Here is a 27,522-nt window from a genome sequence, read left to right as displayed (position 1 = left end):
GCCTCTTGTCTTGCTTTGGAGAATAAGTTAACCCCCTCTCCTTTGTGGCAGCCCCTTAAATATTGTAACACTGCTATCATGCCACCTCTAGTCCTTCAGTTCTTCCCTTTCCAGATTCCTTTCTAATTTCAGAAAGGAAAGCCATTCCCCACCTCGCAAAGCAACTCGAGCTAGTGATTACTTTACAGCAGGGAAAAGTGCCAGTGGTTCCAAACGGGAGGAGACCCTGCTAGCCTATCGAATATTGTCACCCAAGGTACAGTACTTTTTTTAAAAAAAACTGGCACAAACTGATTGGTTAGGAGCGGAGTTAAGATCTAAAAAGGTCAAGGACAGCGGAGCCAGCCAATAGACAACGGAAGCTAGGGGGGGCAGGGCAAGAAAGCCATGCCGTGATTGGTGTGATCGGGGAAGCGAAACCAATGAGGCACCTCGCAGGCGGCAAGTCTTATTCGTAGGTTTGTGACGTGATCGGCCTTTTTTGCTCTGACGGGCACCGGGAGAAGCCGAGCTGACGTTTCCTCGAAGTGTTTTGGAAGCCCGGGGAAAGGGAGCCGGATCTCGGAGGTATCGCGGAGGGATCGGGCGCCGGTTAGCGTCCGGTTTGGGGTCTGGGGAAGGGAGAGGATGCTGACTTTCCCCAAAAGTCCATTTCCCGGGAGTTTCTGGATGGTGAGAAAAGAGAGGCTGGTACTTGGAGGAGATCCGGGTAGAGCTTGTTCATGTTGGGGGATCCTGCAAAGCCCTTCTCAATTTTTGCCTTGTTAGTTGCATAACTTCCTCCCAAGCCCTCCTGTTGAATTCGATGCCACATTGGGTCACTCTTCCCTTCCACCTCTATTCTGATTGACGGATGGATGGATGGATGGTCTGGAGTACGATCATATATCCTGAGCATGTCAGGAGTGTGGGTGCATGCAGGGAAAGGCTTCTGTTTTATTCAGCTGCAGTCGGTCTTGATAAAATAAAAATAACTGCATAACAGCATCCTTCAATCCTCTGCGTTGCCTGGGTCTTTGTAATTTTTAGCAAAAAATCAAAGGTCTCCAGGGATGGCTGTGTCTTGATATTGGTTTGCACTCCTTACACATCTACTGAGGATCTTCTACACATCTTCTTTACCTAAGAATAAGAGGTTTCACGACTGGTTATTAGATATGGCAATATTTTTTCCAAGGCAAGCCGTTCCAGTATCCCAGGGGTGGCAGTGAGAGATGAAAAATCTTTTTGAGAACAATTTGATTTAATTAGGTCTGAAACATATATACACATTTTTGTCTCATGTTAGTTCATGTTTATGGAATGTTGCTCATGTTTGTCTCATGTTTATGGAAAATTTGTTTAAGATACATATCTCCCTCGCACTTTTTGGACATGTTAGCTTTTGAGACTTTTTGAGATATTATACCAACATGTCCACAAAGTGCGAGGGAGATATGTATCTTAAACAAATTTTCCATACTGGTCTCCAGTTTCCCAAGAAATAATAGTGTTTGTTTGTTCCGCCAGGTATGTCCTATGCTGGTTGATATGCCGGGGCTAGGTTTTGAACCATAAAAATATTACTTTTTTTGCATGTTTTGAAAATTAACATCATTTGTTTCCTTTAATATTGGAGGCAAATTTTATGTCTTGTATAACTATTTGGCACCAAGGTATGGCTATTACAAGGGTTTAATTATTCAACCCTATTAATGGACATATCTTGGTGCCAAATAGTTAAGGATTAACTATGACAAGGGATTTTTAAGGCGCCACTTTCAGTGGTTTTACTTCATATTGAAAATGCCTTTTCAACCTCCCAGGAAAAGAGGATTAAAAATAGTATATATGCTATATGAGTAATATAATTCAGTTTTGATTTTTTTTAAAGCAAGGGGAAATTTGGTTTTTATAAAGGAAGTTTTAAAAATAGTTCTCTTGCTTTCTGTATTTAAAATGTGTCCATAATTTTCAGGTGTATGTGTGTGTGTATCAGATTTTAATATTAAAATAAATCTTAGTGTCACCTTTCTTACAAAACAAGCTAATTTGAGGAAGTATGAATGGCCAGTCTTCTATAGTCCTATTACACTCAGACTGATGCAACTTTGAATTACGCAATGTTAAACCTGGATCTCACCCAGATCTTATGTGATATTTTTCCTTGAAGTCTCTAGATATTTGAGGTGCATTAATATCCTGTGTTAATATTAACAGCAGTACTTACTGATACATCCTGAACAACTAGAATAGTTATATAAGCTCCTTGGCAGCTGTTTAGCACTATCCAGGAATACGGAAATACTGAAACCAATGGAGAAGGATGTTTTTTCTTGTTTGTAGTCATCTTGCATTAACATATTATTAGAAGAATTTTAAATACATTTTTAGCTGATCCAGAAATACTGCAAAAATACCGAATCTTTCCAAGGAACCTTATAATTCATATTTAGCTAAATATCCATCAAGTGAAACACTTAGGATCCTTTGAACACAAATGGCTGCTTCGGAGAGTATCATTATTTAAAAAATTAGCATCCTTTCCATAGCAAATTATTTGGTTTTATGTTTAACTAAACAACTTGTGACCCACTAGGCCAGGGGTGGGCAAATGTGGCTCTTTTACAACCTGTGGACTTCAACTCCCAGAATTCCTGAGACAGATACCTCAGTGCTCTCAATAGTAACGGAACTTTTAATGTGCTGCCTTCACTGGAAAAATTGGGCTATGTTCAAAGCTGTATCTGCCTTGAAAATGGCCTACATTAAACTATATAGCAGTTTAACATCGGTGCAGGAAATGTTTTATGACATTTTGTATTATGTTATAAAATGCCAAATTTCAATTCCACAGAGGCATGGGATCCAGATTTTGGACACATTCTATAAATTAGCCCATTTGAAATGCCTTGGTTCAAAAATCATTGCACTACGATGCACCATTTCATCTGTTAAAGATTGTAGGCCTGAAAGTTTATAGATAGATATATGGATAGATGTATCAAGGAAATAATCATGTATCAAGCATAACATCATAAACAAGTAGGTGTCATTGTGAATATCAGTTCCTTGGAAATGTTTATATATATGTCAAAAATATAATGTAGTACTACTATCTGATCTTCCTTTTTCAAGGGTTTTTCAATCCGCAGCAGTAATTGTGGAGAGGGGAAATTTTATAGAATGATTCTATCATGTTGCTTCTTTGCAGGTCTCTAGTGCCTGCCAAACAAGGACGCTTAACAGTAGATAGATTTAGCTAATATTTGATCAGGTAATCCACTTGTGACCTGTCAAGCATATTTGAACCAAAGCTTTGAACATGTAGATAAGAAACTAAAGTATTTCAGCAAAACACAGTGATTTTCCTCTCTCTTGCAACACTTGGTGAGAAATTCCAAGGCTAGCTTTATTTGTTTAGAATACATTTATGGTACCCTACTGATATTTTTTTTACTTAGAATGATACAAAAGATTAAAAGTACAGACAAATGGTTATTTGTTCAAGATAATCATGTGACATCTATGGGAGAATTGTGAAACTCAGGATGCTTCCGCTCACAATTAATGGCTTTGTCTCCATATTAAAACAAATGTTTCATACTGACTACGTTTGCATAATGTGCAAACATCGGGATGGTCACTCCTAGTAAAGTTGACTAAGAAAGATGACTTGATGGAGATATGAAGAGTCTGTTACCAAGGCAATAGGGGCCAAAACATTTTTAAAGTCAAGAGTGTCGAGATAATGTTCAGAAGTGGATCAGTCATCTCCCTCATTCATTGAACAATGAGGAGGAGGAGGTATCGCACAATCAGACGATATAAAGATTATATCGTTAGAACTAATCTCAATAAATAGAGTTTTAGCTTATTCGTCAAGTTAATATTCTGATCAGGTCTACTTAGTGGACAATAATCCATATGTAGATCCTGTCCTCCCTATCCCTGAGCCCACTAACATCATACTGCCAAAATTCAATAGTACAATTACAATTTTTTATTTGTACATTATTATTTTTTTTGAGATTCAAGGTATCACAGACTAATGCATGTATTTTGTTCTGTATATATTTGTATATTCACCACCAAACTGAGGCCTAGAATATCAACTCTGTCACTCCAGTGGCATAGCCATACTTCTTTGCCACTCAGCCTCAAAATATATGAAAATAATACTAGAGCATAGATCCAAACCAAAACATGTTGCCCAGACTTGTGCTAAACCATGCTTTGTTTAATCTTAAGATTGTTGAATAAACCATAATTAGTTAGGTTCATGCAGATTGGTAAACCAGGGATTCCCAAATTGTAGATTAGCAACCCTTCAGGAAAGTCACAAGCATTTCGTGGTGGGGAGGTTGCAAAACCTTTTTCCGAGCTGATCAGGCTTGTGAAAGCAAAGCAGGCAGTTCTGCAAAAACATGTTCCTGTTTTGCCTGGACAAAATTAGGAATGAAATCTGTTATTTTAAATAACTAGCTTTCCAAAGAGAAATGATTTTTGAGTGGTAGGAGAAAATCGAACTGGGCTGACAAAAACAAATCTAAGTCAAGAAACCCTGATAAAAGTTACATATCTTCTAGTAGGTAATATACAGGTAGTCCTTGATTTATGACTACAATTAAGCCCAAAATTTCTGTTGCTAAGTGAGTCATTTGTTAAGTGAGTTTTTCCCCATTTTATGACATTTCTTGCTCAGATTGTTAAGTGAATCTGGTTTCTCCATCGACTTTGCTTGTCAGAAGATCGCAAAAGGGGATCACATGATACAGGGATGCTGCAACGGTCATAAATATGAACCAGTTGGCAAGAATCTGAATTTTGATCACATGATCATGGAGATGCTGCAAAGGTGGTAACTGTGAAAAACAGTCATAAGTCACTTTTCAGTGCCAGTAACTGAATAAACTGTTGTAAATCAAAGACTACCTGTATTCTGTCATTCAGTTTCAATCATTTCCGTCAAAGGTCTATCCATCTTCATATTTCTGACGTTTTGATACACAAACACACTTGCTAGCAAGTAGCCATTCCTCTGCAGAAACACACCTGCCTGTAATCTATTAGAAGATTGAGAATGTTTCTTTATTGATGTCAGAAACATCACAATTAAAATAAGGCATACTATATGGCATAACATTTAAAATATAAAATACAAGATTAAAATATGTACAGATTAAACAGATCTTGCCTAGATAGAATAAAAATCACATGAAGTATTAGTAACTCTTTATAAACCTTAGTAAGACCACACCTGGAAAACTGCATCAAGTTTTGGTCACGTTACAAAAAAGATGTTGAGACTTTGGAAAAAGTGCAAAGAAGAGCAACTAAGATGTTTAAAGGCCTGGAGACTAAAAAGTATGAAGAACGGTTGCAGGAATTGGGAATGGCTAGTCTACAGAAAAGGATTAGGGGTGACATGATACAGTATTACAATATTTGAGGGGCTGCCAGAAAGAAGAGGGGATCAATTTATTTTTCAAAGCACCAGAAGGAAAGACAAGAAACAATGGCTGGAAACTAATCAAAGAGAAAAACAACCTGGAATTAAGGAGAAACTTCCTAACAGTGAGGATAATTAACCAATGGAGCATCTTACCTTCAGAAGTTGTAGGTGCTTCATCAATGGATATTTTTAAGAAGAGACTGTACAGCCACCTGTCTGAAATGCTATCCTGCCCGAGCAGGGAATTGGATTAGAAGACCTCCAAGGTGCCTTCCAGGTCTATTCTGATTGATAAAAACTAGTAACATTAATTGCATTCTGTCAGGCTGTCAAGAGGTCCTCAAGTATACACATGTGTTGTTGTCTGCAGGTCACCACAATCAAAGAATAGAAGTCACTGGATAGCCCCATTTGTTCAGAGTGTTTCTGGATCTTATAGAAAGTAGAAATATGGGACTGAGTCTTTCATGTTCCTCATTGTCCAATTTATTTCTAGGGCAGTTTTCTTAATTCAGCATGCTCCAGTGCTCACATGCAGTGAATTCTGTGATTCATTCCAATATATTGGAGGGTGGGAGCCTGGGAAAGGCTGCTTTAGAAATTTGCCCACTGTTTTGGAAACGTTTTAACAGTGTCCTTCAGATTTAGTTTGCTTGAACAATATTAAAATGCTTCAAAAATTTTAATAAGTTGTTCAAACTCTTGAATCCATTGACTATTATTTCTGGGATTTAATGTTAAGTATTTTTATAATATATAATATATATAATATATATATTCTGATAAAGCTGTGGCTCCCTAGGAATCTACAGATTTCTTACCATTTTTCTTTGGTTTCAGATTACAACTGTACTACAATCATGCTTTCTAAACTGGCCCATCCACAACGCTTGGCAGTTCTGCATCGGGGTATCCGTACTTCAGCAAGTACGGCTACATCGGTTGCAACCAAGAAAACAGTCCAAGGCCCACCATCCTCAGACTACATATTTGAGCGTGAAACTAAATATGGTGCACATAATTATCACCCACTTCCTGTGGCACTTGAAAAAGGAAAAGGTACACCTTTTTAATTGATGTGATTTGTTTCTAAGCATTACTGGTTTAAATAATATTGGATTATATTGGTCTTAATCTTTCACTTTCCTTCCCCTTAATTGCAGGTGCTTGGCCACTAAAATAACGATGTTCAGGGAGACTGTTTAGGAACAGTAGGGCTCTGTAGCTGCTGTGTGAGCTGTTTTTCCTCTCTTTCCCCACATGCCCTCTGAAGAAGGAGAGAACTTACTGTGGGATCAGTCCTCTTTTTTTTTTTTGCTAGCTGGCAGATCTAGCATAGTAATATCACTTAAAACTTATATACCGCTTCATAGTGCTTTTACAGCACTTTCTAAGCCATTTACAGTGTCAGCATATGGAGTGAACAATCTGGGTCGTCATTTTACTGACCTCGGAAGGATGGAAAGCTGAGTCAACCTTGAGGTGGCCAGGATCGAACTGCTGGTAGTGGGCAGAATTAGCCTGCAATACTGCCTTCTAACCACTGCGCCACCAGGGCTCTCGATCTACGAAAAACGAGAAGAAATAAGTTCACGCGTGATAAGAGAGGGCAACGGAGCAAGGGGGAATGGACTGGCAGGGATGTCTGTCGAGAAGACTGATCTCTTTTATTGTATACAAAAGCAGCTTTGTGACTGAATAAATAAGGAAGCTAGGTGCTCTTCTCATAACAGATATTGCAGCCATATGACTAGAAGTATGATGAGTAGTTTGACAGTATCAAGTTGTAACCATCAGTTGCCTCATATTAGCAGCTTATTTATGCATATGGATGAGTGAAAGAATGGCTGTGCTGTGCCCCAAAGATTCCTGATCTAAGTATTACAAGCATCCTGCAGCTTTTTCTAGCTAAGATATTAATGTGATGGAAGAACTTAAAGGTTCCTGAGAGAGAGGCGGTCTTCTTTAAGTGACCTGGAATTGTCGTTTTGTCATTAATTTGCTTTTTGAGGAATGATAGCTGGGATGCTATAGTTAGAATAACATTCTTCCTCTGAATTTTATATCTGTTTCAGGAAGAGTAAAGTATGGAGTTCAGGATGAAGGAAGTTGACATCAGTAAAAAATAGAACATAATAGCATGCCATATGGGGACAAATAGTTATATCAACTTGTGTTCTAGGTTCCCTGTTCTCTTTTGATGAATTGGTTAGATTCACAAATATTAAACCATAACTTGAGTTTTTATTATTAGTATGGTTAACTTATTATATGACTTATTATTCTGTTTAATGTATTGTATGGTCTCAATCATTGTTTAACGGTTTAGGGTGATAGTGTCCTAGTCAGCAAATAATAACTAAAATTGTGGATTACTGAATATTTGAATTCACCAGTGACAGTCTAAATGGATTTCCCTTTCAGCCCTCATAGTGTATGTGCAAGATACAGAGTCATTTTGGACTATGGCTTTTATAATTTGTATATCTGGCACTGCAACATTGATTTTGCCTGTGGTTGCTATCTTTTCTTTCCCAGTGAAATTTGGCATACATTTATATTTATGTTATAGGAAATAGGTTACCAACGTCATTGATTGAAACAAATCCGTAGCTCTTTCTCTATTTCTGTCCTTCTAAGTATGACTTGGCATTTACACCCAGCTTAGTGGATACAGCATCAACACTTTTAAACCTGGGGGAACATGTAAATGCCACGTTTCAATAGATTAATCCCGGAAAGCAACTCCTATTTCACTGTGTGATGCCTGTGGCCTACTTCTGTTTTCACACTAAAGAGAATTCTTGTAAATGGCTTTGCTTCTGGCAGATACGACCAGTTAGTACTGAAGATTCCTTTAGTATTAAATTGACATTTATTGACATTTAATATTTTTATGCAGTAAACATGCCGTAGCATAAATCTGCAACCCACTATAGATTTTAAACATTGATACTTCAGTAATTGGCCATTATTTTCAAAGTTTCATGCTAAAAATAATTTGATATATGCTAAGAATCTGCAAAAATAATGTTGGTTGTCTTCAACCTTTGCAGAAAGTCAGAAGTATTCTGTACCTCTTAACAGCTTCTGACATGGTTGACAGCTACAATACAAAGGAGGGTACCAGCCTTATCGATCTGATATTTTTCTCTAATGCATGTAAAACTAGAAGTGATCCCTTATTTCGTAATGAGTATCTAAAAAAGGGAAAATACAGTATTTATTAGAAACAAGTGTTATATTCACATTGGGCCTTACAGATAGTCCTCGATTTACAACAGTTTGCTTAGTGACCGTTCAAACTTACAACAGAAAAAAGTGACTTATGTGCATTTTTCACACTTATGACTATTGCAGCATCTCCATTGGATACGTGATCAAAATTCAGATCTTGGCTACTGACTCACATTTATGACTGCCGCAGTGTCCCTGGGTCATATGATCACTTTTTGCAACCTTCTGACAAGCAAAGTCAGTGGGGAAACCAGATTCATTTTACAACTGTGTTACTAATTTAAGAACTGCAGTGATTCACTTAACAAATGTGGCAAGAAAAGTCATAAAATGGGACAAAACTCACTTAACAAATTTCTCATTCAGCAACATAAATTTTGAGCTCAATTGTGGTTGTAAGTTGAGGACTACCTATATTTAGTACTAAACAAATCTGGTTCCTTACCAGATTCTGATATAGCTTCAACAATGATGTGACCAATAATGAGAGAACTATATTGCCAATGACAGAAATATGCTGTCTTCATTGGAAAAGTTGGGATCCATTCAGGAATGTATCTGCCTTGAAAATGTCACGGTTAAACCTCAGCACAGGAAATGCTTATGACATATACAAATATAACTTGGATTCCATACAGGGAAAACATTGTAATTATTTGCAACAGTTCTCATCTGTCTGGGGGAAAAGAACCCAAAACACACTGAGTAGCAAGGAACATCCTGATGATAGTTGAGGAAGATGCAGACAAACCTCTCTTCCAGTGAACCAACTGCAGTATATCAGTCTCCCGATGACAGTCATTTTGTTAGAATCACAGTATCTTTTCCAAATTTCAAAAGTCCCAATAAGCAAAAAACCCCAAAACAAAACAAACCCCAAACCCACAAAATCCTAATTCTAGTATGAGTGATCTTCACATGATAATATTGTAATAGATTATGCATATGAAAAATCAAGGTTGGGACAGGAGACGAGAGAGAGAGAGAGAGAGAGAGTCCTGTCTCTGCTTTCAGAGCTAAGCAGAAGATTTTACTTCATATAAAAAGTATTGCTCACTTCCTGAAATGATGCCAATGCTATTTTGAGGAAGGAAAAAAATAACCTTGTTTTTATGAAATTGTAGGCAATTAAACAGGGTTTATTTGTACATAAGTATTTGCCTCTTGTCAACTCTCTCTCTCTCTCTCTCTGTTGGAATGATCATAGGTTAGGGTTGTAGAGCAATTACAATGAATTGCCTGTAAAAACTCCATGGAAAAAAATCCTTGCCTTGTTTTAGAGCCGCGGTGGCGCAGTGGTTAGAGTGCAGGCTACTTCTGGCTGCCAGCAGTTTGGCAGATCGAATCTCACCAGGCTCAAGGTTGACTCAGCCTTCCATCCTTCTGAGGTAGGTAAAATGAGAACCCAGATTGTTGGGGACAATACATGCTGACTCTGTAAACCACTTAGAGAGGGCTATAAAGCACTGTGAAGCGGTATATAAATCTAAGTGCTATTGCTATTAGCAAAGTGGAAAAATGTTCTTAATGGATTTTGGGATCCATTCAGAGGTGTATTTGCTTTGAAAATGTCATGGTCAAACATCAGCACAGGAAATGCTTATAGCATTTTGCGTTATGTCACAAACTGTTTCATGGTAATTTTTATGTCATAAACTGTTTTAGAAAAATTGTCAAATTTCAATTCCAGAGCAGCATTTTCTTCATTAGAATATTGACCGGTATTTAATCAGCTATTTTTGTGTATCATATGAGAGAAACCTGTGTCTATAACTGGATAAATGTATGCTAAAGAGCACAGCACACATTTTTCCTAATTTTCCTGAAGGCCTGTTCCAGATATTTGCATGAATATCCAAATTTTTCTTTTCCCTGTAAGCTCATTGCTGCTGGGCTGATGATTCACCTGACAAATGCTACTAATACATTTTGGTGGAGAGAAAATGTAAATTCAAAACTGAATTTACCTGGAGCCCTGGCATATTTCTGACATAGTTACTTGTATGATATTGTTGGTCATGTTGCCTGAGGCAATTAATAGCCTCATTTATTTAGCGAGCGTTAGGCTGAAAAAATTGAGGTATATGCATATGTTAAGGAAGTTAGCTGTACAGTTAATCCTTGCTTAGCAACCAAAGTATGACCATTTAAAGTTACAATGGTGCTGAATGAGGAGACTTATAACCATAGTTGTGTTGTCTCCACAGTAATTTGATCATGATTAGGCAACCCTAGTCCTAACCCCACTAACATGTAATTGGGTTGTAGTGTCCTGCGATCACATGATCACCATTTGCTTCACTGCTAGTTTCTGACAAGTACGGTAAAACAGGGGTCCCCAACCCCCGATCTGTGGACTGGCACCAGTCCGCGGCATGCCAGAAACTGGGCCGCACAAACAAGCGAAGCCCCATCGATAGGATGTAGGCAGCACATGAAACCACACCCCCTCTGGTCCACAGAAAACCCTCTCTCCATGGAACCGGTTCCTGGTGCCCAAAAGGTTGGGGGCCACTACAGTAAAGACAGTGGGGAAGCTGACAAGAAGGCCCAATCATGTGACGTGCTTAATGACCACATGCAATTCAGTTAGTGACTACAACTGCTCTCATAAATCACTATGATCTTGTGATTTTTCTATTACCAGAAGAGTTGCTGATCCCTGTAGTTAACTGAGGTCTATCTATAGTTGTATGTTTATCTGTAGCCATAATGAGAATTGCAGTAATTATAAACCAATCTGGAACTAAGGCGAAATTTCCTGACAGAACAATTAATCGGTGAAACGAGTTGCCTCCAGAAATTGTGGATGCTTCAACATTGAAGGTTTTTAAGAACAGATTGGACAACCATTTGTCTGAAATGGTATAGAGTTTCCTGCTTGAGCAGGGGGTTGGACTAGTAGACCTCCAAGGTCCCTTCCAACTCTGTTATTCTGTTAAAGACATAGTTGACCTATAGAAAACAGAATGCAAATCATTGGTCCAAAGGCTGCTATTGCAAAAGCTTATCATGTTTAAAGAAGAAGATAAGTATTTTGAAAACCCATCAGATAGTGTGTCGCAAATAAGAGTTGGGCAAGACAGTTCAGCTGTAGAAATGACCGCTTGAAGTTAAGCTGAGACTATTGCTACAGCTTCATCCATAAATAAGAGAATGATGAAAGAGTCAGTTCTGACCGAGATTTTTTTTTTGAATGCTGCTTAAGCTTTCAGAAATACAGAAAATCTCCCCAGCCAGTGCCTCCTTCCTGTTAAAAATATACTACTAGTTGTGTGAGAAATGTTAACGTTTCTTGGTGGTGCAGGTGCCTCTTCCCCATCTATTTTTTTATTTGGGACGGTTGGAACACTTAATATTTCTCCTTGTATTATTAGTCCACTGAATTAGCTGAATAAAGTACTAAAAAGCAAATAAAACTAGCATAAGAGTTTCAGTTGAGATTTATGTTCAGATTCAAATCTGTAAACAGGAACAGAATTTTAATATCTGATTCTTTCCCTCTCATCTCTCTCATCCTCCTTCTGTTTCCCGTTGTAAAAATTACGGGGCCTTTGGTTTTGCCTTTCTACAAAGACAGAGCATATTTTACAAGGCTGCCCACGATTTAGGGCACCAATAATTTGCAACACTTGCCACCTTATCCATGGTGCCGCTGCTTTTTAGCAAGCTTCACTACTTTGTGAGAATGTTATCATCGGTTTAATTAGAAGCTTAAACGGTGTCAAAGTCTAACTATTTTCTTGCTACTCTATAGCCTCATAATGTTAGATAAAAGCTTGTTGTACAACACAAGCAGCTGGAAACTGTTTGTAGGTCAACTATTTTACTGGTTTACAGCTGCACATTAGCAGGTTTGTGTAATAATATTGTCTCACTGACAATGTGCTTGGCAACTAGATAAGTAACAAGTAATGTGCTTCCTTAAGGACAAGTACACAATTGTTTTGTCTTGGTATCTTGCAGCCGGCTGAAACATATTATTATGGGAGAGAAATGCAGCTCTCTAGTCTTCTGCTTACTTTGCAAATGTGAAAGTAAGCAACCTTCCCTTGGTGCCATTGTATCAGCTGATGCAAGATATTTATATTTAAATCTTTTGTGAGCTTTCCTATAACTCAAAGATCTACCCTATGTTAAATTTGGTTAGAAATTACATTTAAGTGCATTGTGAGCTTTCATATAACAGAAAGATCTACCCTATGTTAGATTTGGATAGAAACGACATTTTAGACAATGAATTAAAATAAGGGGTAAGGACTAAGTATAGGACAAATCATCACGATACATAGGGCAGGGGTGTCAAATCTGATCCCATTGCGGGCCGCATCAGGATTTTGTTTGCCCTTGGGGGGATGGGGTGGGCGTGGCCTAGTGGTCACGGCTGACTGGGTGAGCATAGCCGGGGGGACCGGGGTGGCAGGGCTGGTCCTTTGCCATGCATGGGACAGCCCCGGGGGACAACTCTGGGCCTATCGTGGGCTGGATCTGGGCCGCGTGCTTGACATGTCTGATGTAGGGAAATATAGGTTTCACACACCCTTTGAAGAAATCATGCCCTCCTGTTTTCCTGATTTTTTGGGGAAAGCTGGTCATTTAGAAGCTGGTGTTTTAACCAATAATGAATTACTGTCTTTGGAATGGATTTTTTGCGCTTGATGTCTATATCAATTAATGATAGTTTCTCTTAACGAAAATATAGAATGCTATATATGGTCGACATTGCCAGATGATCATAAACCAGAGATACTTCTAAATTGTGTGCAGCTCCTCTTCTTATTTGTTTCAGCATGCATTATCACTCTTGGAGAATGGGGGAAATAATGGGGTAGAGTTGTCCCAAACTCCTGCTATAGAATGCATCAAAAAAGTAAACCCTGATTAGTGCTAATGAAGGAAGAAGCCTGGCAGTTCACTCAAATGAGAAAGTTTTTCTTAGCAAAAGTATGCCCAGAGTCATTTTCAAAGGAAGAGGATCATTCTTGGTATTTCATTTTATCAACTTGAATTTTCAGACTTTAACATGGTCTAAGTATCAGAAAATTTGTCACAGCACAACTTCATTTATATTACATTATCACTCACCAACGATGCCCTTGAAGTGATGTCCCGGTGCCTGGAGGCCGTACGGATCTGGATGGGGAGGAACAGGCTCAGGCTCAACCCATCCAAGACCGAGTGGCTGTGGTTTCCGACGTCCCGATATAGTCAGTTGATGCCATCACTGACTATTGGGGGCGAATCATTGGCCCCCACGGAGAGGGCTCGCAACTTGGGCGTCCTCCTGGATTCACGGCTGTCTTTAGAAGAGCACTTGACGGCCGTGACCGGGAGGATTTTTCATCAGGTTCGCCTGATTCGCCAGTTGCGTCCCTTTCTGGATCGGGACTCGTTACGCACGGTCACTCATGCCCTCGTCACCTCCCGCCTGGACTATTGTAATGCTCTCTACATGGGGCTCCCCTTGAGGAGCACCCGGAGGCTCCAACTGGCGCAGAGTGCGGCCGCGCGGGTGGTAATGGGAGCGACATGGCGCTCCCATGTAACACCTCTCCTGTGCGAGCTGCACTGGCTCCCGGTGGTCTTCCGGGTGCGCTTCAAGGTTTTGGTTACCACCTTTAAAGCGCTCCATGGCTTAGGGCCTGGTTATTTACGGGACCGCCTACTACCACCAATAGCCTCCCACCGACCAGTACGCTCTCATAGAGAGGGACTCCTCCGGGTGCCGTCAGCCAAACAATGTCGGCTGGCGACCCCTAGGGGGAGAGCCTTCTCTGTGGGGGCACCTACCATCTGGAATGGGCTCCCCCCAGAGATACGGAGGATCCCGGATCTGCGCACCTTCCGCCGCGCTGTGAAGACCTTTTTATTCCATCAGGCGGGCTTGGCCTAATCTCTTCCCTTTTTAAATATGTAAATTTTAATTTGTTTTTAAATTATTGGGGTGTTTTAATTTGTCTGGGCCAAAATGATTTAATCTGATTTTATCTGGTTTTTAAATTTTTTGTATCTATGTTATTTTATTGTCTGGCTGTTCACCGCCCTGAGTCCTTCGGGAGTAGGGCGGTATACAAATCAAATAAAACATAAAACAAACAAACAAACTCTACTCACTGGGCTAATTTTCTGTGAATGCAGCCCAGGCTATAAAAGATAAACTTTTAATTTTTGTGTTCAAACCTTGCCAGAAATGAGAAAAGATGAACTCTGTACTATTGTCATTCTGATTAAGTTTTGCTAAACAAAATGATTTCATTTACAAAGTGTCTTTGTGCTGAAATGCGACTTTAGAAATCTTGATTATGTAACTATGGTTTTATCAGATAAATGACTTTCAATGCAGCCTCTGCACAACTACTTAGAAGTAAATCTCATTTTGTTCAGTCGGATTCTAGGTGATTGAGAATATGATTTCAACTTCCGGCAGTACAGGTAGTCCTTGACTTACAATCACAATTGACCCCAAAATTTAGGTTGCTAAGTGAGAAATTTGTTAAGTGAGTTTTGCACCGATTTACGGCTTTACTTGCTACAGTTGTTAAGTGAATCACTGCAGCTGTTAAATTAGGAACATGGTTGTTAAGTGATTCTGGCTTTCCTATTGACTCTACTTGTCAGAAGGTCACAAAAGGTGATCAAATGACCCCGGGACACTGCAACCATCACAAATACGAACCAGTTGTCAAGATCCGAATGTAAATCATGTGATCATGGGGATGCTGCAATTGACAGAAGTATGAAAAATGGTCATCAGTCAACTTTTTCAGCGCTGTTGTAACTTTGAATGGTCACTAAATGAACTATTGTAAGTTGAGGACTACTTGTACTGTATTTGTCACATGTCAATTGACAGCTGCTTAATTATTTTTTTTTCATGCAGATAGAGCATCTTGAAACAACTAAATTTTGCTTGTTTTAATTCCTTTCCAGGTGTTTACGTGTGGGACGTAGAAGGCAAAAAATATTTTGATTTCTTAAGTTCTTACAGCGCTGTCAATCAAGGTCATTGTCACCCAAAGATTGTAGCCGCTTTGAAATCCCAGTGTGAAAAACTTACTCTTACCTCAAGAGCATTTTATAATGACGTGCTTGGTGAATATGAAGAATATATCACGAAAATGTTCAAATACAACAAAGTGCTTCCAATGAACACAGGTAACATTTGTTGACATCTCCTCCAATCAGAATGGAAATAAGCATCTGGGTAACATCTGTGTTACAGAAGCAAGCTGCAAATTCTAAAACACCATGAACTTAGTTCCCAGCACCTTGGAAATCTGGTTGGACGCAACATTCTGTGTCTGTTCTGATCCCATTAAGAGAGAGAATGACTTGTTCCTTTGTTCAGTCACTCATTCAGTTTATATGGCTGCTCCTCTCAACAAGTGATTCTGGTTGGAACAGAATTAAAATAAAGTAAAAACAATGACAAACATTAAAAAAAATCAAAATACATTGCATGGTGCTGACTCCTCCATATCCCAACTAGAATGGTCTTCCTGTAGGGAATCAACCTCTCACATTTTCCGTTGAGAAGAGAAGTACAAATAAAACTACTGTATTTTTATTTATTTATCAAGAATCAGGTGCTACCTTTGTTTTTAAGTTTTTTTCCAGAGCCATGACCCTTTTACTTTCTTTTTCTGGATCTCTGTAAAGTGGAGATTCTGTGTCCTTTTATGTTATTTTTACCTTATTGGTTTACATTTTCAGTTTTTTAAAAAAATCTTAGTTACCCAAAGCCATAATTTGCCAGTTGAGCCGCCACATACATAGATTAAATAAATATATTTGACATCTGGACTGCCTTAGATACCATACCATCTGTGAAATCACTAGATGGCACTTGCAGGCCAAAAATATTGAAAAGAAAATAATAATTAAAGATTTAATTAATTTTTTTTTTTAAATCCATATATTGGGTGCTTTGGATATTGTAGAAAAATCCTATGATAGTGTCTGCCCCTGAAAAAGCCTGAAAAATAGTTTTCTTTTTTTCACAGTAGTATGAATATGGTTTGTCAGTGCTTTGTTTGGATTATCTTTAAACTTTCTACTTTAGTCTGCAACTCTGGTATTATATGTTGGTCTCCTATTCAAGGCTACCCAAGCCAGTCCTTGCTTCTGAGCCCAAACAGGGTCAGCCATAAAGCTGCTACATGGACTTCCAACAATTTCACAGTATAAACAAGAGTGACAGCAGCACAGATCTACCAAAGGCTGGATAAAGAAATAAGAATCTTCTAGTGCTTAGAAGAGAAAGATCAAACTGTAATTGAGCAAGGGAGAGTGCCATAAATAGAATGGACTGGTCTTTTTGTTTCCTTCTGAGCTTTTTTATTGTCTCTTTTGAATGGTACATAAATGTCTCTATGTGTCTATGTGACTAGAACATATCCTCTCCAGCAGCCAACAACCAGATAAACAGGGATTAGCACCAGAGAAACAAGCAAGTAGAAAGCAGTACCACAATCAAGGAACTACCAAGAAGAAACCTATACCCCCACCAACACTGGCAAGGCAAGCTATTGTCTCTAAACAGGGAGCAAGTCCCACACTCACTTGCACTAATGATGTTACCTAGTCAGTTAATGAAATGTCTGAAAGCAAACCAAGTTCAGAGAGCACCATGGGCTCCGCAATGTTTATTTCCTGCTTTCCTTCCCATCTCTGTTATATATGTGTTCTTTGTCTTAGGTGTGGAGGCTGGAGAAACAGCATGCAAGCTGGCTCGTAAATGGGCTTACACAGTGAAAGGTATTCCAAAATACAAAGCAAAGATTATTTTTGCAGGTGAGTAATCAATTACAGATTATGAAAAGCAACAGTAAAGCGAAAGCACTCATAAGCCAGCAAATGAAACTAGAACAAAACATCAGCTGAGGAATACTTTTGCATTTAAGAAGAGATTCTGGGTGTTTTGGTTAAACACCAAGCATGACATCTTAATATGTCATACTGTTTCAAAGAATACGCAGTATGTTATGTGTTATTGTTATAAAATAGCATTTGTAATGAATATGTTAACTGTTATAAGTTTCTATGGCATTAAGACAAATCTTGCTTTAAGTTGCTGTCAGGTTGAAACTGTAGTTGTAAATAGATTAATTGGAAGTGGAAAAACTTCATATTTATTGGGACTTTGTATTAACATTGAGAATTGTATTACATGCCAGCCATCTAGAATCAGTATGTTGGCTGAAATTCTTAAGAAGCATGTATAGTTAACAAAGCAGAAGAGTTCTCTTGTATAATAATAGTAGTGCTGGAGGTTTATGATGGTCATGTAATTTAAAGTTCAAAATTATAAAATATGTAAAATGTATGGTTCTATTCATCATAACAATAGAAAACAATGGTCAAGGCTGCTTTGGGATCTGCTCCAATTAGGTTGGTACTCCATGCACTCAGTTTTAATTGCTATCGTTTGCCATTCATGACCTTGGTGTTATTATATTGCAAGGTGTTTGTAATGTAAAGATGAATGTCCCTTCTTACGAGTCTATATTAGATAGCAGCATTCTGTTATAGTTGGAAATGAAAAATGTAGGCTAAACTGTGTTAGCTGTAGCATGGTATCAAAAACAAATGTAACAAAATTGTGACATAAATCATCAAGATGGAGGAATTCTATCTATATTTATCCACAATAAAGGTGACAATGCATTTTGAACATATAGTTACTCATACCTTTTATTATCTGCATAACTGAACAGTAAATATAGTTACTTCTCTTAATGTACTCTTCTTTCTCCCACTCCCCACTAGCTGGCAACTTTTGGGGAAGAACATTATCAGCAATCTCAAGCTCTACAGATCCTTCCAGCTATGATGGGTTTGGACCATTTATGCCAGGTTTTGAAGTAATTCCCTACAATGATTTGCCTGCTCTTGAGGTACCTCACAAGTTTCCCAATCTATGTTGCAAGATATTTAGCTAAATGTACTTTTGTTTTATGGAAGCTGTCCTGGAAGACTGGAATAGCTTTTCCAGAATTGGTTCTGAACAATGTCTTAAGTATAAAAGTTGCACATGGAGGTTACTTTAAGTCAGGAGTCTCCAATCTTGGCAATTTTAAGCCTGTGGACTTCAACTCCCAGAATTCCCCTTTGCTGGCTGGGGAATTCTGGGAGTTGAAGTCCGCCAGGCTTAAAGTTGCCAAGGTTGGAGACCCCTGCAAGTGATCCTGCTTATGAGATGTGGACTTGCATATGAATGAATTTTCTCATGGACTGGTGATAGAATTGAACTGCTTCAGCATAAGAGCACATGGCTTAGTAACAGAAAATGGTTTTATAATAGTTTATAGTAGAGTTATACACAAAACTCCACCCTCTCTGTCTATCAAGTGGGAAAAATTCTTCTGGGATCCAAATAGTTCCTACACCAGTTGCTCTGGAGCCAAGTATGACAAAAAGAATGATTCTGCTATATTGGTATGTACTGTAGAATCCAATAAAATGTTTAAAAATGGAAGCAAGCACTTCAGAATTGAAAAGGTGAAGTGGCCATATACAATATATGTTGAAAGGAAGAAAGGAGGTGAAGATGAGGTACAACCTGATGAGCAATGTGAATATGGTCAGTGTTGGGCTTCAAGGTTTAGAAACCCAGTGCTGCCGAATTGACACTGGCCATGAAAACCTATGCCAATTTGAATATGATTCATGATGAAGGGACTGAGATGCTGGCTCTCAACTTGTGGAGAAGGCAGGGAGAGCGGATAATACAAACACAAAGAGAGCAAAGCAAAATGAAAATAAGGCAAAGTAGATACAAAAAGTGTGCGAAACAAACTTTGATTGAGGAAGAAGAGAAGCAGAAACAAAGGGCCAACTTTTTATTAAAGTTTCACTTGCTTCTAACTAAAATTTCAACTTCTGGTTAAGTTAGTATAGGGAGAAATGTGCCCCTCAAAAATTTACTACTAAGAACTGGAAAAGAGGAATATTAAGGGCTATTCATTGGCATATATTTTTCAGGTATTGTTTAAACTATTGCAGTTTTTTTTTCTCAAGTGCATTCCACTTTATAACGCTATTCTATACATTTCTCACTGAGAATATTTCAAATCAATGTTAATGTAAAGTGCCACAAAATCGAATTCTTTATATGGATGGTGACATATGCTTGTGTGTTACTGAATAAAATCTACATTTTTTTAACAATTAAAAGAATCTGGTATGAGCTCACTTATTCAGAAATAAGATTCAGTATGTTTTGGTTGCAGATCTTAGCCAAGATTAGAATTGCCCCACTTCTGAGTTGTATTTAGTGATTCTGATTACTCTACAAATGTGTTTGTCCTTTTAGCGTGCGCTTCAAGATCCAAATGTTGCGGCCTTTATGGTAGAACCGATTCAAGGTGAAGCTGGTGTGGTTGTTCCTGATAAAGGTTATCTCACAGGAGTGCGAGAACTTTGCACAAAGCATAATGTAAGTGATTGTACCCAAAAGACATTGTAAGGAAGCATGTTAGTCTATGGTAGTCAAAAGTCAGAAGAGATCTGGTAACACCCTTTCAGACTAGCAAATTTCATTAAAAGTCATAAACTTTCATAAACTAACAATTCACTTTGTCAGATGTTCTAAAACTAGAATACTTAAAGTTTGGGAAATGGCCAAGCTTTGTAATTAACCAACACCCTAGTATCTTTTTAGAGCAGAAGAAGGAATTCTCTATTGCTATTACATATGTTAAGGCACACATTAGAACAATGATGGCGAACTTTTAGACACTGAGTGCCCAAACTGCCTGTGCGCATGCCCAAACTGAAAAGTGTGTGCGCACATGTGCGTGTGTGCGCAGGATGGACATATGTGTGCATGCACATAACTGCGCATGCACGGACATGCATGACTGTGCATGTGAGGACATGCACGCAGATATATGTGCATGCGCAGCAGAGACCCGAAGACCAGCTGGCCGTCGGGAGATGGGACATCCCAACACTGGCAGTGCGGCAAGAGGTAAGATCTTTTTCTTTCGTGAGCTTCTGTTTTGTCCTTTGCAGGAAAACAGAAGCTCACAAAAGAAACGCCACGGAGATCTGACCTGGGGCGACGGTGCGCGTGTCAGCAGAGAGGGCTCCGCGTACCACCTCTGGCACATGTGCCATAAGTTCGTCATCATGGCATTAGAATATTGCGTGGCAATACTCTGTGATACCTAAAATAATATATTTTCTGGATTTTGTTATTGTATTCAGGGCTAAAAACCCATTACTGGGCTACAATATAGCTATGTCTGGGCTGGGGACTGCATTCTCAAAACTAGGCAAAGGCAGGATATAAACATGGATAGGGTGAGAACACAAAACTAAAATTGGTTTTAATTTAATTTAGGGTGTTTAAAATGACAGAACCTTTGATTAAATATAATTAGTACAGTATTCCTTATGTGTTTCATAATCTCCCCTTTTTCTTTCAGTCAGAATTAATAATTTGGTGGCAACTTTTAAAAACTTTCTCCTAAAATTTCTGAGGCCTTAAAGTATAAAAATTTTACATTTTAGGTATAAAAAAACAAAATGCCTTGGAGTTAATAGTATAACACATTTTGAAAAACCAGTGTTCCCTTTTCTCAATAGTGATGCTTGCATTGTTCTGTTGGAATCTTTTTCTCATAGGACACATTACTCAACTCTACTATCTTATCTGCTCTGTGCCTATCTGAAGCAGACAGAAGCGTATGCTTTATGTGTTCTTAAGCTTGGACGTTTAACCCATTTCTAATCCACAAGTAAACTGCCTTTACTAACTGATTTTGTTGACAGGGCTGTTTTAACAACTTTGTTTACTTTTGGTTACAGCATAGTTGAATATTAGCGGCATTTTTATATTAAACATGTTTCTTAGTTTTAGCTGCATAATAGTGGCTCAGATAAAAAATTGCACGTATTATCAACTTCCATACAGTTAAAACAAGGGATTAGCAGGAGCTATAAAGGACTATAGACTTTTTCTGCGGAAATGCATGGTTTTTTTTAAAGATTAGTATTTTAGAATGCTCCTTCCTTCTTCCCTCCCTCCCATATTGTTTTCCCTTTCTCATCCTCTCTGTTCCCTTCTCTGCTTCCATCATGCTTTTGTTCTTTCTGCTGTTAGGGGAATATGCACTGAGAGAATGGTCTGTATATACAGATGGGATCACTTAAATTTTTAAATGGGGTACATTATTTTGAAATAGATGGCGTTAGGGCAGACGTTAGGGCCATGTGGCAGTTTTGAAAGTAAAAAATGATTTGGTGCAAGTGGTCATGACTGTTGCCATGTGAGCCTCATAAAAGGTGCAGTTTCCTTAAGCAGTTGCCAACAGGTATAACAAGCAGACAAGTATAACCTCCAAACCACTTTTCCCCTCGCAAATCTGACCATTGCACAGCAACCCTAAATTAATTAATTAGTCTTGGTTCTGTGGTGAATCAATATAGTATGGTCTATAGCCATCGGTAGTTCTATTGATTGATTGGCAGACAGGCAGATATAAAATTGAATATTGAAAGTAGTGATTCCAAGATGCTGCCCCTCACTAAAAATTATGCAATATACAGATATTATATTTCTTTGTGATATGATCATATTAGCTTGGAATATTAGAATAAACTTGGTATGTTGAAGAAATATTAATTCTTGAATTTACATACAAGGCTATTGTTTTATTCTCTTTATAATTAACAGGTGCTCTTTATTGCTGATGAAATTCAAACTGGATTAGCCAGAACAGGGGAAATGTTAGCTGTTGATCATGAAAATGTTAGACCCGATGTGGTTTTGCTTGGAAAGGCGCTGTCTGGAGGTATTTATCCTGTAAGTGCTGTTTTTTTTTAAGTACTCTGAATTTGTTTTTGAATTTTTGAACAGATTAATCATAATAAGAGTAATTTGTAGAACGCTGAACTACATTCCTACCCTGAAGTTGTTTACAGCATGGTAGGACTTCCACAAATCTTTCCAATTTGCATTAAAACTGATCTTAGTAGAAAGGGTCTCTATATACTGAGGTAGGGTTGCTTTTTAAAAATTATATATTTTTTATTTTCATGAAACACTTTTTAGAAAGGAAAAAATGAAAGATGAAAAAAGAAAAAGGGAAAAAAAGAGAGAGAAAACATGAATAGGGAACTTACAAGGTTCATGGATTTAAATAAGATCAAATTTGTTAGAAAAGAATTTTCAGTATGTCTTTAGTTTTATAGGGCTGACATAGTCTGTTGTCCTTGATGGGTGTGCATTTGCTAAAAAATAGATACATCTGACTGAATTCAAGAAGAGAACCTGTGTGGAGGGTTGTAACTTCTGAGACAAATGCATGAGGGGAAACTTCCTTGAACTCTATGGGACTTAGCTCCAAGCATAGGATTATATCAAAATCTTAATTGGCGAATCATTTGGGCTTCCAAGAGTAACTTAGAAATGAACTACAGCCTTGAGCTGAGCAGGAGGGACTGAAATGGCGGAACATTCTCTATGATCCATCTACTAAGGAATGCTGTCTGACGGGGGCCAGGAAGAGAGTCTTTTTTGTCATGACTCCTGCCCTTTGGAATATCATTCCCTGAACAGATTAGATTGTCTCTGACCCTGATGGCCTTTCATAAAGTCTTAAACAATTGAAGGACAGAAGGCGGGGCTGAGCCCATACTTTGGCGATTTATGAGTCTGTTTTTATTTCAGTTGCTATTCCTATGTTTCTGGTTGTTCTTTTAGATTTTCTTTTAACACTGTTGTGCTAAGCATGGATTTGAGATGGACAACGTATAAACATTGAAAACATAAATAAATAAATAGTGGCTGGCTTGGGCTGGCACTGGCTAGGGCTGCAGCAGAAATAATTGGAGAAACTTTTAGCATTGCTGATCCAAGACACTTTTCCAAGATATTGCTAAAAGCAGATGCAGCACTAGCATTTTTCAAGAAGCAATAAGGCAGCAAAACACTGAATTAACACCTAAGAAATGAACTGTTCTATGTTGCTACCTTTAGCTGTAAACAGCAGGCGTTTAGGTGGTAGGCAACAAAATATTTTGAAAAAATTTTTTTTTTTAAATTTCTCAATCATGCTACTTCCATAGGTGTCAGCAGTTCTATGTGATGATGAAATTATGCTCACCATAAAACCTGGCGAACATGGCTCTACATATGGAGGGAACCCACTGGCCTGCCGAGTGGCCATGGCAGCACTTGAGGTATGCAAGTAGGACCAGGATATCTACGGGACCGCCTTCTGCCACCAACAGCCTCCCACGGACCAGTTCGCTCCCACAGAGAGGGACTCCTTAGGGTACCGTCGGCCAACTTACGTCGGCTGGCGACACCCAGGAGGAGGGCCTTCTCTGTCGGAGCTCCTGCCCTTTGGAATGAATTGCCCCCGGATATTCGTAACATCTCTGACCTCCGGATCTTTCACTGTGCCCTCAAGACCCTACTGTTCCAACAGGCAGGGCTGTCTAACTGAATGATTTTAAATTGGGTTTTAAGTTTGGGTTTTAAAATTCGGCCAAAACTATTTAATGATTTTAATTAATTTTAACTATGATATTGTATATTTATGTTTTAATTCTGGCTGTACACCGCCCCGAGTCCTTCGGGAGAAAGGCAGTATATAAGTAAACAACTACTACTTCCTCTTCCTCTTCCTCTTCCTCTTCCTCTTCCTCTTCCTCTTCCTCTTCCTCTTCCTCTTCCTCTTCCTCTTCCTCTTCCTCTTCCTCTTCCTCTTCTTCTTCTTCTTCTTCTTCTTCTTCTTCTTCTTCTTCTTCTTCTTCTTCTAGGCCTTTATGAAAACTTCTTATAATATAATGGAATTTTTCGGTAACTTGAAACCTGCAGGTTTTGAGACACAGATACTAACAAACACTGCAGAGTAATTCTACATAATTTGTTTTAGGTCTTTTGAAAGAAGACACGTATAATTTTGGGAACCTCTTGATTGCCTGTCATAGCGCTATTCCATATTAAAACTTCATATTGAAATTATTATGATATCCCCAGTGTTCATCCTTTTCAAGTTCTTTTTAAAAATGTTTTAGGTCATTGAAGAAGAGGAATTGGTTAAAAATGCAGACATCATGGGCAGCCTATTGAGAAAAGAGCTGATGAAGACTCCATCAGATATTGTCACTCAAGTCAGAGGAAAAGGATTATTGAATGCTATTGTTATTCGGGAAACTAAAGGTAAAATGATCATTATATTGTGCTACCACTCATCACTGTGATAGAAAGTCCATTTCATCATTCCTTCAAGGAAGATTTGCAGGACCAGTTCTAAAGCAACACCCAAATATTCACTGCATCCTTCAATCTTTCTTGGATGGGAATCAAGCTGGTGTAGCTTCACTGGGAAGATGGTTTTCTCCTGCTACCCTCACACTTTCATCACATTTCCTTAAAGCAGGGGTCCCCAACCACTACCAGGCCGTGGCCTGTTTGGAATTGGGCTGTGGAAGAGGTGGATGAGCCCATGCACAGTTCCACTTGTGCGCATAGTGGGCGGGTGAGCGCATGCAGCTCCATTTGTGAGAGTGGCAGGTATACATGCCCGTTGCTGGTGCAAATGGAGCTACATGCGCATGCTTGCCTGCCACCCATGCAGAGGCATCCCGTCTCCCATCTTCCTGCCAGTCCACAACGGTTGCAGACTTCTGCCTTAAAGCACAAAAATATCTAGGCAGCCTGTAAAGAAGGGAGTGATGTGCAAGAGCTGAGATGGAGTTTACCAGTTCTGGGAATTGAAGTTTAATATATCAGGAGGGCATCAGCTTGGGAAAGGGCTTCTGCCATAGGTGCAAAAGGGAAAATGTCAAGAGAACTCTTGCCAAATTCAGATTATCAATATATTCACAGCAAAGTCTAAACCCCCAAGTATGTTGCCTCCATGCAACCATTCAGTAGTTCCAGTCTTCTTCAAAAATTGTTTTGTCCCCTCGCCGGAAATGAACTCAAATAAAACCGCAACCTATTTGTGGAGTGCTTCATATGGTATTAGATTTGGATTCTAAGGAAAAATTGTTAATCTTTTTTCTTTTTAATCTTTCTGAAGATTGGGATGCCTGGAAAGTGTGCCTGAGACTCCGTGACAATGGACTGCTGGCCAAGCCGACACATGGAGATATAATCCGGTTGGCTCCCCCACTAGTGATCAAGGAAGACGAGATCAGAGAGTGCATTGAAATTATCCACAAAACCCTCCTCTCTTTTTGAAAGCCGTCTTGTTTGACCTGTGCCCGTAATCAGATGGCAAACTGCTGTAGCTGAAGCATGGTATTGCATTAGCTCAGCTTGATCCTTCCCGGTTTATTTAATTTTTTGCTCTGTTCAGCCACAGAAAAGCTGCCTTTGAAGATCAAACTAAAACATTTATTTTATAATGGACCTAAAGCGGAAAAAAAAAAAGACTAAATTTCTTCCCTTTTTTCTGTTCGTGGACTATTTGTTCAATCTCTTTTAATGAACTGTAATTTGAATAATTACATTTCAGCCAAAGTATAAATTATATACCTTCATGTACCAAATATTACATCTAATGAAACTTTTCATTAAAAAAAAATTATGGGCATTCTTTTTTCCATTTTGTGCCGGAACTTGAAATCTTAGTTGTTGGGAGATAATGACTGTAATCTTTAAAGAAATCCTAGTTTTGAGAAAAGGGAATATTAGAATGCTTTACTGTTGGAAAAAAGTACCAATTCATAAAGACTGATCAAATGGGATGAAATACAGACAGCTTCTCGTTACTAGGACATAAATTAACCAACTGGTTCTGTGTGTGCATTACTAGGTGTGTGACTCTGTAAGTTATAAATCATTGGGAACTTCAAAAGGGTTCTAAAACTAATATTCCTATTTTTAAGTTTTAGTCTGCAGATGAAAGCTTTAAGAATAATATTGAAGGATTGAAAGAATATTATCAGGATTCATATTGAAAACTTCCAACAGCAAATTTGTTGTTGTTCTTTAAATCACATTTTGAAAATGTCGGTTCTTTCTTAATGCAAAAGTATCTTGCTCAGAACTGCTAATCCTTTGGCTGGGAATGTTCCTTTGTAGTTCTGGTTCTAGAAATGGGGAGATTTATTTCATACGTCCTGCCTTATGTAGGATGAGGGTGATGGTTCGTTCTCTGAGCTTGTGGGTTGGTTTCGGAACATTTCGTTACCAGTCTAGGTAACATCTTCAGCGGAGTTTAGGGGATGTCATTGTCAGTGTTCTTCTGTTTATAAGGGCTTCAGATGTGGGTGTGTCAAGTGAGGTTCTTGTGATGGGTCAGTTGTGAGTCATCAGTGAGCCTTGTCATGACACTCTACAAGCAAGTTTATCAACAGACACATTAACCTACCATCAGCCTACGAACCCCTCAGAATCTAAATCCAACCAGAGACAGCACCGACCCTCAATCAACCCACGCAACCCTCCTCACCAGTTCACCTCGCAATGACCCTGACCTGATGTAATCTTATCACAAGACCCTCACTTGACACACCGAAACCTGAAGCCCTTATAAACAGAAGAACACTGACGCCCCTTAAACACCGCTGAAGATGTTACCTAGCCTGGTAACAAAATGTTTGGAAATCAACCCACAAGGTCGGAGAATGAACACACACACAAACACACACACACACACACACACACACACACACACACACACACACACTGTTGCTCCTTTCACAATACATTTTGAACAATTGATAATTATCATCCTGTTTCTAGTACCGTGTTTCCCCGAAAATAGGACATGTTCCAAAAATAAGGCCAAGCCTGATTTTTGGGGTGGGCGTAAATATACATCCTCCCCCAAAAATAAGCCCTCCAGGAAGCGCCATGGATTGTGGCCACTTCTGCAGCAGGA

The 27,522-nt window shown here is 38.8% G+C and overlaps 1 protein-coding gene across 1 annotated transcript; it reads left to right on the top strand.

Moving 5' to 3' along the window:
- The first annotated feature begins 473 nt into the window (after window positions 1-473).
- OAT (ornithine aminotransferase) lies at window positions 474-26,229 on the top strand. Its single transcript, XM_070945245.1, has 10 exons — window positions 474-567; window positions 6,275-6,493; window positions 15,602-15,826; window positions 17,369-17,464; window positions 18,440-18,567; window positions 19,986-20,108; window positions 22,353-22,481; window positions 23,747-23,860; window positions 24,704-24,848; window positions 25,714-26,229. Exons 2-10 carry the CDS (start codon window positions 6,295-6,297, stop codon window positions 25,872-25,874), a joined length of 1,320 nt encoding a protein of 439 aa, XP_070801346.1. The 5' UTR covers window positions 474-567; window positions 6,275-6,294; the 3' UTR covers window positions 25,875-26,229.
- The last annotated feature ends 1,293 nt before the right edge of the window (window positions 26,230-27,522 follow it).

The sequence above is a fragment of the Pituophis catenifer genome, unplaced genomic scaffold (genome assembly GCF_029215685.1).
Source record: "Pituophis catenifer annectens isolate HBS135680 unplaced genomic scaffold, rPitCat1.0.hap2 SCAF_6, whole genome shotgun sequence".
Lineage (NCBI taxonomy): Eukaryota > Metazoa > Chordata > Lepidosauria > Squamata > Colubridae > Pituophis > Pituophis catenifer.
The sequence above is the reverse complement of the archived record's forward strand: the minus strand, read 5'-3'. Positions and strand labels throughout refer to the sequence as shown.

Bases quoted from the DNA above. Each gene is read 5' to 3' on its own strand.
- OAT (XM_070945245.1), top strand. From the start codon at position 6,295: ATGCTTTCTAAACTGGCCCATCCACAACGCTTGGCAGTTCTGCATCGG. The intron at 18,568-19,985 runs GTACCTCACAAG...TTGTCCTTTTAG, and splicing joins ATGATTTGCCTGCTCTTGAG to CGTGCGCTTCAAGATCCAAA. The intron at 23,861-24,703 runs GTATGCAAGTAG...AAAATGTTTTAG, and splicing joins TGGCCATGGCAGCACTTGAG to GTCATTGAAGAAGAGGAATT.